The 15983-nt window shown below is 44.2% G+C and overlaps 3 protein-coding genes across 3 annotated transcripts; 1 reads left to right on the top strand and 2 right to left on the bottom strand.

Moving 5' to 3' along the window:
- Positions 1-1467: 1467 nt before the first annotated feature.
- Positions 1468-2830, bottom strand: LOC127316751 (glycosyltransferase family protein 64 C3). Its single transcript, XM_051347219.2, has one exon. The coding sequence runs from the start codon at positions 2750-2752 to the stop codon at positions 1754-1756; it is 999 nt and encodes a 332-aa protein (XP_051203179.1). The 5' UTR covers positions 2753-2830; the 3' UTR covers positions 1468-1753.
- A 120-nt stretch (positions 2831-2950) lies between these two features.
- LOC127316752 (uncharacterized) lies at positions 2951-3763 on the top strand. Its single transcript, XM_051347220.2, has 3 exons — positions 2951-3203; positions 3307-3444; positions 3536-3763. The coding sequence occupies exons 1-3, from the start codon at positions 3003-3005 to the stop codon at positions 3605-3607; spliced, it is 411 nt and encodes a 136-aa protein (XP_051203180.1). The 5' UTR covers positions 2951-3002; the 3' UTR covers positions 3608-3763.
- A 50-nt stretch (positions 3764-3813) lies between these two features.
- On the bottom strand, positions 3814-12966 carry LOC127316750 (isoamylase 1, chloroplastic). The gene is made up of 18 exons (XM_051347218.2): positions 12461-12966; positions 12137-12319; positions 11938-12030; positions 11494-11646; positions 10667-10743; positions 10035-10176; positions 9842-9949; positions 9632-9717; positions 9181-9252; positions 8980-9106; positions 8667-8753; positions 6267-6359; positions 5606-5764; positions 5045-5128; positions 4684-4764; positions 4524-4603; positions 4290-4407; positions 3814-4200 (listed from the first exon to the last, which is right to left on the bottom strand). The coding sequence occupies exons 1-18, from the start codon at positions 12818-12820 to the stop codon at positions 3943-3945; spliced, it is 2361 nt and encodes a 786-aa protein (XP_051203178.1). The 5' UTR covers positions 12821-12966; the 3' UTR covers positions 3814-3942.
- Positions 12967-15983: the final 3017 nt, after the last annotated feature.

Here is a 15983-nt window from a genome sequence, read left to right as displayed (position 1 = left end):
ATAGTGAACTTTATCTTGCGAGGCTGGTTCATGTAATGTTGAGGTATATGATCTTATTTCTCAAAAAAAGATGATGAGATTGATCTTACGAGATGGCCTAAAATCTGCTATGGAGATTTTTGATCATGTTACAGAAGTTGATTGCTATCCCAATATATGCATTGCTTATCGCATCTATTTATTGTGCCCATAACTGCCACGTTGAAAGATTTTTAAAGTTAAAATTATTGAAGAACTATTTGGGATCAACAAAGACTCAGCAAAGGTTAAATGATTAGACAACATTATGCATCTTATATAAGAAATTATTAGATGACATCGAAATCGATCCCATCATAAGTGAATTTGCATCAATAAATTCTAGAAGAAAATTTTAAAGTAATATGTATAAATTATTTGATATGCCACTCCTTGTGGATACATTTATATACATTAAAAATATTTTTTTATGCATACATTTATTAATATTGTTGTGATATTTATATTAAGGGCCCCGAATTATAACCTCGCCCTAGGCCATATCTGGCATCATGCTATTGCAACAAAAGTTAATTTGCTGGGGCGCAATTGGGCTAGAAATTCCACCTGGAGATGACTCCATTTCTCACCTCTTTTTTGACTTTCCAACTGCTAAATTTGTCTGGAGTGTTGTTGGTCAGGTTATAGAAGCACCGTCGAGACCTGGATCTTTCACTCCATTTTTCTGGTGGTTCCCTCAATTCCTTCCTTTCAGTTGAAATACTCAGATTGCAGGACCGGCAATCTCAGCTTATTAGGGTGGCCTCTAACAGGTCGGGAGAGTACTCAAAATCTTGAGCTGCCATTTGCTGGGCTATCTGGAAGCTCAGAAATAAAACATGTTTTGAAAATAAGCTGATAAAAATTCATTTTGAACTAATAAATTACTCTACTATGTTAATGAAACACTGAACAGGTTTGCCCGACGAGCGAGACGCGGATGATATTCGTGCTAAAGCTAATGGACTGTTGAAGCTTGCTGGTATAGCTACTAACTCTAGTGGAGGTCAACCTTCTACTGAACATCAACGTCCCCTGCGCTTGATGGATGAGGGGAGGAACGATGATGATGCTAGAGATATGGAAACGGAGGATGGTGATGTTGCAAATGCATGAGTGTTGGTTAGCTTGCGTTTGATGCATTATTGTTGATATGTAGCTCCTGATTTTTTTTAGAATCAATATATTAAAGCTAGCAAGCCGCCTCATTAAAAACCTTCCAGTCTCCTTAGGTACCCTGGTAAGAAAAAGAGTGCGTCAAAAACTTGCAGCCGCCAATCACACACCATTACAATCAGCCTGTAGGCTGTGAACTAAGAAAGCAGGTGGCTCGGCACCCTAGGAAAACAACCCATCTTGAATACTTGCAAATTTTGCACAAGAATGAGCTGCCTGGTTAGCCTCGTGCTCCTCATAAGCTAAAAAATGTGAGAAACATACTCAGCTCACTTATCTCATCTAAAACATTTTTGACCATAGAACGATCAGTCGCTCTATGTAGCTCCTGATTGTTGTGCGGTTCTTGTAATATATCGCTTTTAGAAGTCATTAAAATCTTCTCCTCAGAACGCTAGCAGTAGGCGTATTTTTTTTTGCTGCCTTTTCTTTTGGTCGCAAGGGCTAGATACTATGGAGTAATAAAAATCGATCCATGAGGATCGCTTGGAAAAAGAAAAGTGATCACACGTCACTGAAGGCTAGCTATGTCACGTATCAACGCTGCGACAAGCTCAGGCTACTCCCGGTCGCACCGGACGAGTCGGCCGCCTTTGCTGCACAGGCCCTGCTCGCCGACGGCGGCCTCCACCAGCTTCCCGTAGCTGTACCGCAACGGCATCCTCCCAAGCAGCCGGTGGAACTCGGTGATGCACTCCCCTCTCTTCTCCAGGTGCCCCACGCCGCCTGTCGAGCTCAAGCCCACGGCCTTCATCTCCGCGGCAGCGCCGGCGCCGGCGTTGGCGTCGTTCCTCGGGTCGTCCCAGTCCCTGACGCTGCCGGCCTCCACGAGCACGGGCCCTTCCCCGGACGCCTCGGCGGCCACGAAGTTCATTAGTATATCCTCGCAGTTGCGCTCCCGGTCCACGACGGCGCGCGCCGCCGCCAGCTCCGGGGAGCAGGAGTACCTGCGGAGGAGGTCGACGCCGAGGACCATGAACTTGGTGAGCACCATGGAGTAGCGCCCCGGCTGCGGCGCGGCGTACGCCCACCCCCCGCGGGCCAGGTCGAGGCGGTGCGACCTCGGGAAGAAGCCGACGAGGGAGCCCGGGCGCTGCTGCTGCTGCCAGGCGGCGAACGCGAAGGAGATGGCCGCGGCGTCCGGGAGGACGTCGTCGTCGGCGACGGCCACGGCGGCGGTGCGGATGGACGGGTGCGGGAGGAAGCGGGAGTTGAGGGACGCGGAGGCGGTGCGGTGGAGGGAGACGCGCGGCGGGAAGCGCGGGAGGCGGAGGCGGTCGTCCGGGGTGGAGGGGTTGCACCAGAGGATGAGGACGGAGAGGACGAGAGGGTGGGCGGCGTAGGCCCCCGCGATGGCGCGGAGGAGCGGGAGCCGCCGCTCCGAGTAGCCGCTCAGGAGCACCGTCAGCCGGTCCGGCCGGAGGTCTTCTTGCCGGTACTCCGCGTCGCACGCCGCCTCTTGTTCTCCACCGACTGCAGCAACGGCGGAGAATGGCAGAATGACGAGCAGGATGAGAATGAAGAGGACAAGGTGGTGGTGGTGGTGCGACGACGGCATGGAGGAGAAAGAGGACGCGGCGGTGAGATCTGGTGAAGAGTGGAAGCTATTCAGCCAGATGCGTTGACTCCAGACGACTTGTAGAACCCGCGAACTGAGATTCTGCGTGGACCCAGGTGTCAGGCATCGAAGCTGGTGGACTAGCGTGGGCCCGTGACGTCAGAGTTCGGGACCCATGTCCTTCCCTCGCAATTTTATCCGGAGGGAGCGGTGCTGAGGCGATCAGGCGAAGCTGACTAGCTGATCAGGAATGGCTGTGCAATGGTGCAGCGCGACGAGCCCGAACCATTGGTGCCACCGTCCGTCTCCACCGATGCCGCTCCGGGCATCGGCGGCGACCTGGCCGCCGTCCCAGAAGCCGAGGAGGATCGGCTGCGTGTCCATCCCCAGGGAGGTCGCCGCAGCGGCGGCGGCAGAGGCGGCTCTGCCGGAGGTTGAGGCGGGCATGGAGGTTAGCATCTCTCAAACCTCATGGACCATCTGTAGAGTCCAAGCTATTCACCTGATCGTTCAATCTAAGGGTCCTCACCTGCCATACGTGATCTTGTCCCAAGGAAGAAGGTGAAGTAGAGTGCGAGGACGGGTGCGGCGGGACGGGGTGGCTGCTCTGCGACTTCTGCAAAGGGAAGAAGAACAACGTGAAGTCCGAGAGCAGCCCGCGGATCTACCGCCGCTGCCCGACCTGCAAGGCCGTGAGTTCTTCCTCCTATCTTGTGATTTCCATTCTCTTCCTCAGCTCGGGCGGCCGACGACCAACCAACCGGCGCCCCTTGTCTGTTGCAGGCTGGGTACATCCTGTGCCAGAGATGCAGGGTCTACAGGTGCATCACATATCCAGAGAGCAACGTCTCGTGATCACCGGAGGCAGGCACAGCCGCCTAGCAAGCAAGATCGAGCTAGAGACCGATCATCTGGTCGTTTTGCTGTTTCTTCTGTCTTTTCTTTTGGTTGTTATGACTGCAATGTGGATCGTCTTTCGACACTACAGCAAGCTCTGTGCGTTTACCTCTAGTCCATTGTCAATGAATGTTCTCTTAGCTTGGTCATCAGGAAAACATATCTGATCACCACAAACTTGCACATTTATCTACGGATCGATTAGATCACTGGCAATAGATCATTCGCACACTCTGGTGATACAGGAAAGGACTACATATATATACTCCTACTATTTACTGTACATTGGTCTTTCAAACATCAGGGCACGACACAAGGATGATCGACGAGTAGCTGAGCATGGGGTAGAGATTGGAGTTGAGGAAATGGGAGAACTGGTATACAATGGAAGCGCGGTCAGGTAAGTCGTCGGTGAGGAAGTCGTATGGCGCTGGCTTGGCTGTGTCCACCACCGGCTCCCACCGGTGGCCTATGCGCTCCGGTAGTTCAACAACGGCCGGCAGGTGGCTGGTGTTGAAGGCCACATAGATCTCACCTTTCGTTTCATCTTTCTGTGGTGAGATACATGGGAACATTGTTCAGTTTCTGCTACAAATGGTTTACTGAAACAACTTTGGTTATGTGAGAATTATATCTGTACCATGGAGAAGGCAACGAAACGGCTTTTCTCAGACCAGTCAGGCTTCCCAGGGTGATGACCATGCCACTGCAACCGCTCAGCCGTTGGAAAATCCTCGAGGCCAAGACTCTCGCACTCACTACAGTGCAGACAAATAGACAACACTAATTTGATTAGGCTGTGAAATGACTCTTAGCATTTGACGGCACCTCCAGTTGTTCCACCCAGAAATTACTCAACATAAATAGTACTTACTTGCGGAATTTGGTCATGAGGCAACAGAATCGGTGCAGGTCAGAGGATTGTTCCTTTTTATCCCAGCGGAAATAATTGACCTATTCAAGAACCAAGATGTATGAATGGGAAGATTTAAAGATAAGTTATCTAGAAAAACACATGACCAAATTGGACTAACATAATTATCATGGCAGTATGTATTGTTGTTGCCGCTCTTTGTATGGCCATATTCATCCCCCATGTAGAACATTGGAACTCCCTACCAATTGGAAAAATGGAAATGCTTAGAAGGTCCGAAATACTGAAGAAGATGAATTGAAGAATTTAACTTTGGGAGATCTCAGATATGCAATCCCTTCATGTTGGCTATTATTATTCGCATGTATGGAGGTAGGAGCAAAACTGAAACCAAGATACTCTCTGTCAAACTTGACTGTCCGTTTACACAGGCTGCCTGTTTGGCCGTTTCACCTGACCACATTTGCCATTTGGAAAAGAACAAGTAATATATTTTAAAGAGATCAGATAGTAACGCTTACTTGAGAAACCATGAGACAAACAAAGAAATTGCGCATTTGCCTCTTCCTCAATGTTTTGACCGGCAATCTTGCGAATTCTCCTTCCTATATTGTTCACATGAAATTGTAAGTACATCTTGCAGGTGATTCTGAACCTTCTTGGCATTGGCATACAAGTTTGCTCCAAACTAAAAGAACATGCCGTGACTTAAAATCATTTATATGTAGAGGGGTCTGCTGTGAGGTAAACAAAGAAAAAAATTATTAAATTCGAGTGATTATATTTATGTACATGCCCCCCCCCCCCCCCCCCCCCCCTACTAGTATCAAGTTTCAACGATTAGCCTGTATCAATCTCTTTACCCACAACTCCTGTACCACCTCGTGCACAAAAATAAGGCGGATTTTCTTTAGAAAATACAATTCTGCAAACAATGACATCTGGTGGAGGTAAAGCAATGACATACCACCTTGTGCCCTAACAGTTTAGCTACAGATAAAACCATATGACAACATTTCTCAGCCATTTGACTAGAGGTAAAGCAAGAAAAATACTACAAAAACAGGATAGTTCAGCATTACCTCCCCACAATTCCAGCTAAGATTGTGATTTTCTCCATCTTTGTTGTTCTCCCCATTTGATAAATTGTACTTGTTGTTATATGTCACCAAATCAGCCAGTGTAAACCCATCATGTGCACATACAAAGTTGATACTGTGCCAAGGTTTCCTTCCTCCTGCCTGGTTAACCAATCAGAAATTGCAGTGACCAATGACAAGTTAATGAATTGATTACTATAGAAACCAAATAGGATTCTGTGGGTACCAGATCAAATTATCCGACACATTAATTCTAACGTTTTCTCCTATAAGTAGGTATGATGCTAACTTCACACTGACAAAAAGGTTGATTTCATTTCTTTAAGGGAAAAACAGAGACAGTTTTATCAATATATGATACCACACATAATGTTAGGTTGATTTCATTTCCAATATAGCTGTTTTTTTGCCTATCATCATAGGGCTTGTTCTCACTCCAAAGAAATGAGATGACTGGATTTTTAAAGTGGATTAGCCACCAGAAATAAATAAGTAAATAACTGAAAAGCCCTATGTTCCTTCATTCGCAGGTTGGCTTTCAGAACCTATATATTAGCAGTAGTGTTATAATTCTAGGCCAAATGCAACAACTTATCCAGGTGACATTTCACTGGATCGATTTACAAGTATTGGCACGACATACCTGGTATAGGTGTGGACTTCCACAAAGACATTCAGCAAAACCACCAGAAAACCCATCTGTTCCTTTAATAAATTGGCGCACGATGTCCCGGTACTGAGGAAACAACCACATATGTCAGTACTATCATGAAACAGCTAGAACATAGGTAAAGTTGGAAATGTGCCATATTGTTTTTGTTGAAGATGGATGCACGCCAGCAATTAACTGATATATAAAGGTTTAATATGGTACTATTTGTTACTGATTTTTATCTTCCATGCCCAATAAAAACCAAACGTTCAATAAATATTGTCAGTTATGCTGTTTTTTCTATAGAACCAGTAGGGAGTGCCCTAATGATGAGTATATATAATGGGTATTTATTTAATACTGCACAAAGTACAATGACAATAGGATCATATCGAAAAACCTGTGCCCCACCCTCAAATCAAGCAACAGATAAAGGTAATAGCAAATTAAAATCTCATCCTTGTACCTGCTTAAAACATACAAAATCTATTAAAAAAAACATTGAGGTTTAGCTGTTCCAAGTCAAAAGCAACATGCTCTTCCATCTATGCTTATTTGCAGGCAGGGAGTTAGTTTGAAAATGCATGTAATTTTACAACCAAATGTTCCAACAACGCAACATGACTAGTTTCTTCCAGAAAGTTCGTGTGTGACCAGCTTGATTTTTGGTGTATGGCAGTATATCAAATAAATATAAATTTTTTTTCTAGGAGGCCCGAATTAGTATGAAGCTATGGGACCCATAGCTTCATAGTATGGCTCATCAGTTTGATACTAATTACCGTGAAATCAAACTGATGAGCCATACTATGAAGCTATGGGAGAGAGTCATTGAGCACCGCTTAAGAAGGTTGACAAGCGTGACCAAAAACCAATTTGGTTTCATGCCTGGGAGGTCTACCATGGAAGCCATCTTCTTGGTACGACAGCTGATGGAGAGATACAGGGAGCAAAAGAAGGACCTTCATATGGTGTTCATTGATTTGGAGAAGGCCTATGATAAGATACCTCGGAATGTCATGTGGTGGGCCTTGGAGAAACACAAAGTCCCAATAAAGTACATTACCCTCATCAAGGATATGTATGATAATGTTGTGACAAGTGTTCGAACAAGCGATGGCGACACTGATGACTTTCCAATTAGAATAGGGCTACACCAAGGGTCAGCTTTGAGCCCTTATCTTTTTGATTTGGTGATGGATGAGGTCACAAGGGATATACAAGGAGATATCCCATGGTGTATGCTCTTTGCGGATGATGTGGTGCTAGTCGATGATAGCCGAACGGGGGTTAATAGAAAGTTAGAGTTGTGGAGGCGAACTCTCGAATCGAAAGGTTTTAGGCTTAGTAGAACTAAAACTGAATACATGAGGTGCAGTTTCAGTTCTACTAGGCACGAGGAGGGAGAGGTTAGCCTTGATGGGCAGGTGGTACCGGAGAGAGACACTTTTCGATATTTGGGGTCCATGTTGCAGAAGGATGGCGATATCGATGAAGATGTGGGCCACCGAATCAAGGCTGGTTGGATGAAGTGGCGCCAAGCTTCTGGCGTACTCTGTGACAAGAGAGTGCCACAAAAGCTAAAAGGCAGGTTTTATAGGACAGCTATCCGACCTGCGATGTTGTATGGCGCTGAGTGTTGGCCAACGAAGAGACGACATATCCAACAGTTAAGTGTAGCAGAGATGCGCATGTTGAGATGGATATGTGGCCACACAAGAAAGGATCGGGTACGGAACGACGATATACGGGAGAGAGTTGGGGTAGCACCGATTGAAGAGAAGCTGGTCCAACATCGTCTCAGATGGTTTGGACATATCCAACGGAGGCCTCCGGAAGCGCGAGTGCATAGCGGACGGATAAAGCGTGCTGAGAATGTTAAGAGGGGTCGTGGTAGACCAAACTTGACATGGGAGGAGTCCGTTAAGAGAGACCTGAAGGTTTGGAATATCGACAAAGATTTAGCCATGGATAGGGGTGCGTGGAAGTTAGCTATCCACGTTCCGGAACCATGACTTGGCTTCGAGATCTTATGGGTTTCAACTCTAGCCTACCCCAACTTGTTTGGGAATGAAAGGCTTGGTTGTTGTTGTTGTTGTTGTTGTTGTAGGAGGCCCGAATAAACTCCAATATTTCTTGCAGAATTGAGTTACATTCAATTATTTGACACGTCGTACTTCACCACTCAGCTCCCATGTTATCTTCCTTGGGCATTTACAGACGCATATTCTTTTGCATATGCTATTTAAGTTTAGCAGAAAAATAACATTTTGCTTTATCTAAAATACTAAATATGTCGCAAATATAAGTTATAACCTCTACAGCATTTGCCAAAGAACAACTCCAAAACAAACGTTAAACAGGTGAAGCCATACATTATACAGTTCTTACCTTCCCATTCCACTCTGACCAAACATTCCAGTGAGGGAATTGACCTACTTGATAAAGACCTCCTGCATCCCATGCTTCAGCAATGAGCTATAATTGCAAAAGGAGGAAGGAGTAAGAGGGGCTCCCAAGGAACCAATAGTATGTTAAGTATGTCCAATTAACGTATACTATCCTATTTAGTATAACTCATAAGGAGCAGATAATCAAAGCTGCTTGCATAAGAATTGTATTTATCACCCAAATTGAGAAATGGATCATTAGCATCCTAAAAATTGAATGTACATAGATAACAGATGTTGAATGAAACAGGTACCTTGACACCTCCGAGAATTGGGTCATTGCTGATCATGTCAATAAGTGGTGGAGTAACAAGAGGTGTCCCTGTTGTAATCATGTCATCTTCTATCGGAGCTCCATACACATTAATTGGATCCCACAGACTTGTAAAAGAAAAATTATATTTCAGAGATTCTTCTGAAAAGGCAAGAGACAAACAAAAATAAATATAAATTACCTGGAACCTCTGGTCATTATGGATGCAAGATCAAAACGAAAACCATCAACATGCATTTCGGTTACCCAGTATCTACAAAGCAAACTTACTTAGTACATAAAAAATAGTTTGTCTTGGCGAGAATATAGAACACATGCTAATATGCTTGCACCAAATATATAGTGAAGATGGATCAACAGAAGATTCAGGTTTATCCCAAGCAACATATTAGTCCTGTTTATTTCTCTGTTTATTCACAAACATAATTTTTTTTTATCGGAGGATAAAATAGATTTCAAAAATTTCAAGACACCAAATCTATAAGCACCAAACACTAGCATTTGTAACATTTAAAGATACAATACAATGATCAGAAGATTCATCTCCACAAGCTTGCAACTTAATCATATTAAAATGACAATCTGTGAAACAAAACTGAAGTGTTTTCATGAACTTATGCTTATATTTGTACCTCAAACAATCTACAATGAATTCACGGACAACGGGATGGTTACAGTTGAAGGTATTCCCACAGCCTGAATAGTTATAGAACTCTCCCTGCATGAAGAAATGCCCTTGAAATTCTTCGTTCCAGAGACTGGATGCACGGCAGACCTACATAACAAATCTATACTCTATGCATCTATGAAATAACAATTATGTAATGAACAAGATATCTCACCTTGGGTGCAAGCATATAGTATGTGCTATTATCAATGCCCCTAAATGATAATATTGGACCATTCTCATTACCCTCCGCTGTATGGTTGAAGACAACATCCAAAATCACCTAACAGTATCATATCTACGCATCAAACTGACATGTTGAAAATGGAACAATGACTAGACAAGCATAGCTCATATGACCTGCTTACCTCAATTCCCCGTTTATGAGCCTCTCTAACAAAAGTTTTGAACTCATTTATGGCATCACGGCCACAGTTTTTTATCCCGCCTGATGTGTATCTCGTCATTGGTGAAAAGAAGTTTATGGAAGAATATCCCCAAAAGTTCACCCTGGTAAGATAAACGAGTAGTTTATATGAAACAGTACCACAAATTGGCCATGTTTCCAGTGAGAAATATAGCCAATCATAATCGTGTTAAGACACAGACTCATGGTACATTGGAATAATAAGAGGGCAATTAGAGCCATACGTACAAATGAAAGATACACAGATCGAATCCATGTTAGAAATTCTAGAGATGGCAGGACAACATTATGGTATATTTCACTTCCAGCTATTAACTATTCAACTGTAACTTGGAATTAGTGCGCTGAAACCTTAATTGTGGGTTAATGTCTCGTGGAAAAAAGTATAGCTTAGGTACATACAAAATGAAAACATCACTACCAGCAGCAGCTGGTATCAATCATATCGATAAAAACACGTAGGATTTACTGCTGAAAAATAATCCTTTGAATAGATATCAGTTGAGGATGCATAGAATATGTATGAACTCTCATTCAATCTGATGGTCCAATACCAAATTCAACTATACATACTTGGACGAGGAGGTGGAGTACTCCAGCTCGTTGAACTCATGGCAGGGCATCAACTCTACACAATTAACTCCAAGCTCCTGCAGAGCGGGTATTCCAATATCAAACGAAGAATAAACATACAACTAAAAGTCTTAAAACTGTTTTTAATGACCAGTGATAGAAGAAGAAATACCAGCCCCCACTCACTAAACTACCACTATTTACGTAAATAGTATAGAGTTGATAAGCAGAGCGGTATAACAGTTAGTTATTATTAAGTTGTCAAATGGGGGTATAAATTCCTTAATTTTACTAAAATGTATGTGAACAACTTGTCACGTAACTTATAATATACATAGGTTTTGTAATCACACAAATTCTGGATACTATGTAGTTTCTTACAGAATTATTTTATGTAGTCAGCAAGTAGCAACTGTACGCTCAAATAGCCAAGCTTCGAGACAGCCCCAATTAAAGTGCATGGATGATAAGTGTTTATGTAAATAGTATGGAGTTGATGAGAAGATCTAGTATTCCCTCCTACCCTAAAAAAGCTGCTCAACTTTGTATAGAATTCTAGATACGGAGGTATATACTATATAGACACATTTTAGCTATAGATACATATGTATCTAGAAAAGGTTGAGCAGCTTTTGTTTAGACGGAGGGAGTATAACATATTTGGTTATGGTTAAGTTATAGAATGGCTATATTTCGCAATATCTAGCTAAAATGTCTGCAAAAATCTTCTCAATGATACAATGCTTTTTGTACTTGCATAAATTCAGGATAAACATAGTTTTTTTCTTAGAGAATTAGCTTATGTAGTCTGTAAGTAGCAACTGTACCTTCAAATAGTCCAGCTTCGCCACAGCCCCAATGAAAGTACCTGGATGTTGTACATTGCTTGAATCATGCTTCGTGAATCCACGTAAGTGCATCTCATAGATTACAAGGTCCTCCTGAGGATATCTCAGAGGTAGGTCACCTTGCCAATCAAACTGCAGATGCAAACCTTTTTACTGCATTTCCAGTTAAACAACTAAGACAAATGTAGCAAACAGCAGATGCAATTTCACTACATTTCCACTAGCAAGCATAATATACGTACTATGATTCAAAGTCCATCAAAATTCAGTTATTTGTCAAATTTAGCAGACAGATACAAATGCACAATGATACTAATCATTGCTGTCTCGGTCAATGGAGTACAGGAGGAAGAAGATATGATCAAAGTAGTGAGAAAAGAGATAAACAAAATGCTGCCAATATGTTCAGAGGTTGAAGTATACCGTGCTATACGGGGGAGGGATCATGCCAGCCATCTGAGGCCAGCAATCGCCACCAGGCCCCGGAACACCATATTCCCCTCGGCTTATCACTGCCTGGAGCAACACCAAAAGCAGAGAAGTAAGCACCTACTATACTACATACTAATCTCTGCTGCTGTAAACATCATCAAGCAAAGTAAAGGTAGCGCGTCATCACCACCTTAGCATAAGGATCCACCACGACGTTGGAAGCATCGAAGTGCTGTCCGGAGAACGGGGCGAAGGTGCCGTCGAACCTGTACCCGTAGAGCATGTCGTGCAGCTCGCCTTCGACGAAGACGTGCCACACGTCCCCCGTCCGGTTGATCACGGGGTCAAGGAGGACCTCCTCGGTCACCCTATTCTGCACCAACCATTTCGCCCGAACACAAAACTCAAAACCGCAGACCAAGGGAAAAAAAAAAAAAAAAAGGGTGCGCACACGCACGCAAATACGCAATGGTGAATTCTAGATTTCTAGTGGTACCAGGGAAGAAGAGCGCACCGCGCTGAGATCGTCGGGCGCGAAGAGGCAGAGCGCGGCGGCGGTGGCGGCGCCGGAGTAGACGGCGAAGTTGACCCCGCCGGCGAGCGCGGTGGCGCCGAGCGGCGCGGGCGTTCCGGCGAGCACCCTGCACGCGCCGCCGAGCGCGTACCTCTCCTCCGCCGGCGCCGGCTCGTCCTGCTCCTCCTCGACCGCCGTCGCCGCGGTTACCAGCGTGGCCCGGACCGCCGCGACTCCCCTCCCCGCATTGGGGCACGGCCGCGCGACGCCGCGCGGGCGAGGCGCCGTCCCCGGCGGCCGGCGCGCGGGCACGGCGAGGGACGGGCGCGCGCAGAGGCAGGGCACCTCGGCCGTGGCCATCGTCGTGGTGGTGGTGGTGCGGGGAACCCTCGATCGGTGGAATTTTGGGAGGAGCGCGGCGAGGCGAGGTGGGATTTTATTTATCGCGGGATCCGCGCTCGTGGGGAGTGTGACTGACTGGAGTGCGTGCGCGCGCGGTAGTGTGGTTGAGTGAGGAGAAGGGCTCCAAGTGTCCTGTGCGCGCCTTGCCGAAGCGTGTCGCCTTGCGGGCTTGTGCCTCTCACCGTCCATTTGGACCGGCCGCTGTCGATGCCGTGCTAGAGAATAGAGATCGAAAACAATAAAATTACATGGATAAACGCGGAAAACGATAAAATTGGACAGATAGTCACTATATGAGGTAAAATCGTACCCATTCTATAGAAACCCATTGGAAGATTCACAAGCCGGTAGCTACAATGAAAACCATTCAGATCAAGGATCACAAAGGAGCCTCAAGATAAAAGCTACCAGAGACAGGCACTCTACTTATGGAATTTCTACCAACATGTTTGAGCATCATGACCTAAGACCACATGCTATATAGAACCGGGCTCTATGAGCAAATATCATTTTGACAAATCAATTATAATGGAAGAAAAGAGTGCACTTTTCTATGTACTTGCACTAGGGTTATCATGAATTACAGTATACTACACTCGATCAACGAATAGTCAAACCAAGTTAGTTAGATATGTGTGTGTGTATATAAGATAAATACTTCCTACATATATAAACTACCAAATTAATCTTATCGAGTTTCATTGTGCATCATTATGTTTAAATGTGTTTTAGAATCCAAAATTTGAATTTTGTCGAAACGAACCTTTTTTTTGGCTTGTTGAAAAGATATCATCAAAAGAAATACACATATATATTTAAACAAATTGTTATTTTGATATACATTTCAATAAATATGACTCTTTCAAATTCAGCGCAAGAAACTAAATTCATGTGTTTAAGGAGGGAGAGTGCTAGTGTAGGGTAGGCATGGTACTATATGCATGCAAAAGATTCTCTAACTATCCAAATCTGAAAGCAATCTTACACAAATGGATGATGCTCCCATGCACGGGATGTCCCACGAAGAGGACGGACAAGTGCATTTCTCCTTTTGCAACATGATCCAGATATATAAGAACAATGATGTCGATATATATATGTGTTTCTTACATGAACTTAAATTTTCCACAATTATTTCATATCTCGTCAAAGTTTACCTCGTCCAAAGGAATCGAGCACACCAACTGCAACCAAAGATGTACCTCGCTTCGGTATGGATAGGGAAGCAAAGTTTTGTTTCTTGGGGGTCCGACTAACTAACAATGTGCGAAAGAATTGGCAAGTTCCAGAGATGAAATTTCTATAAACCTTGCAAGCGGCAGTACCTGAATCCGAGAAACCAATAAGATCAAAGAATGATGATGAGAACGGGGGAGATTTTTTTAAGAAAGCGAGATGTGGGGAGAGAGGTACCTGGGGTGCCTGGGGATTCATGTGTAGGCGAAAACAATGGATTTGTTGCATCTTTCCTTCTATGAAGTGTAAGAGCCCCCATCAAGGTGCCTAGCGTGAACATGTCCGCACAACAACACTGCCGAGACATGGGTGTCTAGTGAGGGTAAGGGAAAGATCAAGAACAACACAAGCACTATCGTTATTCATACCATGCATGCCACCAGGAGGAAGTAGTTTGGCAGGTTCATGTCAATATTGCAATACTAAACCCACACAAAATAATAATAAAAATTAGAAGAGAACGAGCTCTAAGTAACTTAAAGATGAGGAGACCATTTGGGCACACAAATCTATAGTGATTACAAAGGAAATATACCTCCGTACTCTTTCTTGACATAGTATTTCCCCTTAGCCTTATGTGCTTATCGACTGTATATGATAAAAGGGTCACCATCTTAGGGTGTATTATTCAACGATCCACCGACTTCATGGTATATGTCTGCATCATACCATTCATATTTCTTCAGTTATTAGACGAACTTGTGAGATGTGAACTTATCTGGTGATTTGTGGACATGTTTTTTTAGTATGTGGGCCATTTCATGAAGGGAAATGAACCAGCCAAACGTAGTCCCAATGGACGTGGAGGCACTACCACCGAAGTTCCCATGGGAAAGCTAGCAGTCGTTGACTTGTTCGTTTGATCACTATTGAGACGGGGTATGACCAAATGTTCCCATCAACATTATTTTCTGACTTATTAGACCCCATGTGGAATATACTTACTGTTGTGAGAGGGGACAATTGCCCTCCCCCCTCCCACCCCACCTAAGGATAGGTAGAAAGAAATGGAAAGAAAGGTGGGGAATGAGGAGTAGTGTGAGTGTATGCAGCCTCAACAAACACATATTAGTATCACCTGACATCGCTCTGAGCTCAAAGGCTACGAGGACACGATCCTCGCCAAGGTCAGCCGCCAGTTCTATCGCGATATCCAGAACCGTTGACTTCATTTTCGGCAACGCCAAGGCTGTGTTCCAGAACTGCATCCTCCTCGCGCGCCGCCTGCCCGCTGATAGGAAAACACAATGTAATCACGACTCAAGGCCGTGATGATGGTGAACCTGCCGCCAGGTTTGCATTCCAAAACTGCACCGTCACGTCAAATGAAGATCTCCAGGGCGCGGAAACTTTCTTAGGATGGCTTCCTTGTAACCTCATGTGCTGGCTTAGGAACCAGAAAATGGGAAAAAGAAGGGTACGAAAAAGACAAGAACTTTTGCAATGAGAATTAACAGAACAACACATATGTTGCAGTAATAAAAATCAAGAAGCCCACAAAACAAAGGAAACACAAATTAGGTGTAAAATCAAGAAGCCCACAAAACAAAGGAATTACAAATCAGGTGCAAAGGAAAGTGGAGAAATAGGAGAAAGATGCGGACGAAACTACTCCCTCTGACCAATATTACTTGCTATTAAAATAAATATATTTACTATTAAAATATGTCTAGATACATCTATATTACTATTAATACACGTTCTTTATGGAGGACTAGTACAAAACCCGTGCGTTGCTACGGTGTCACAATAAATAAAAAGGGTATCCTTTAATATGTTTATCCCCGTGTGTCGATCAAATCGAAGTACATTGGAGTTTTTAATGAACCTATCTTTTATACCGTGTATTTTGAACATCATAAAGCCCATCAAATCCAAGAAACCA

This window comes from Lolium perenne, chromosome 7, assembly GCF_019359855.2.
Source record: "Lolium perenne isolate Kyuss_39 chromosome 7, Kyuss_2.0, whole genome shotgun sequence".
Taxonomy (NCBI): Eukaryota; Viridiplantae; Streptophyta; class Magnoliopsida; order Poales; family Poaceae; genus Lolium; species Lolium perenne.
Note: the sequence above shows the minus strand (reverse complement) of the source record. Positions and strands in the feature narration are given on the sequence as shown.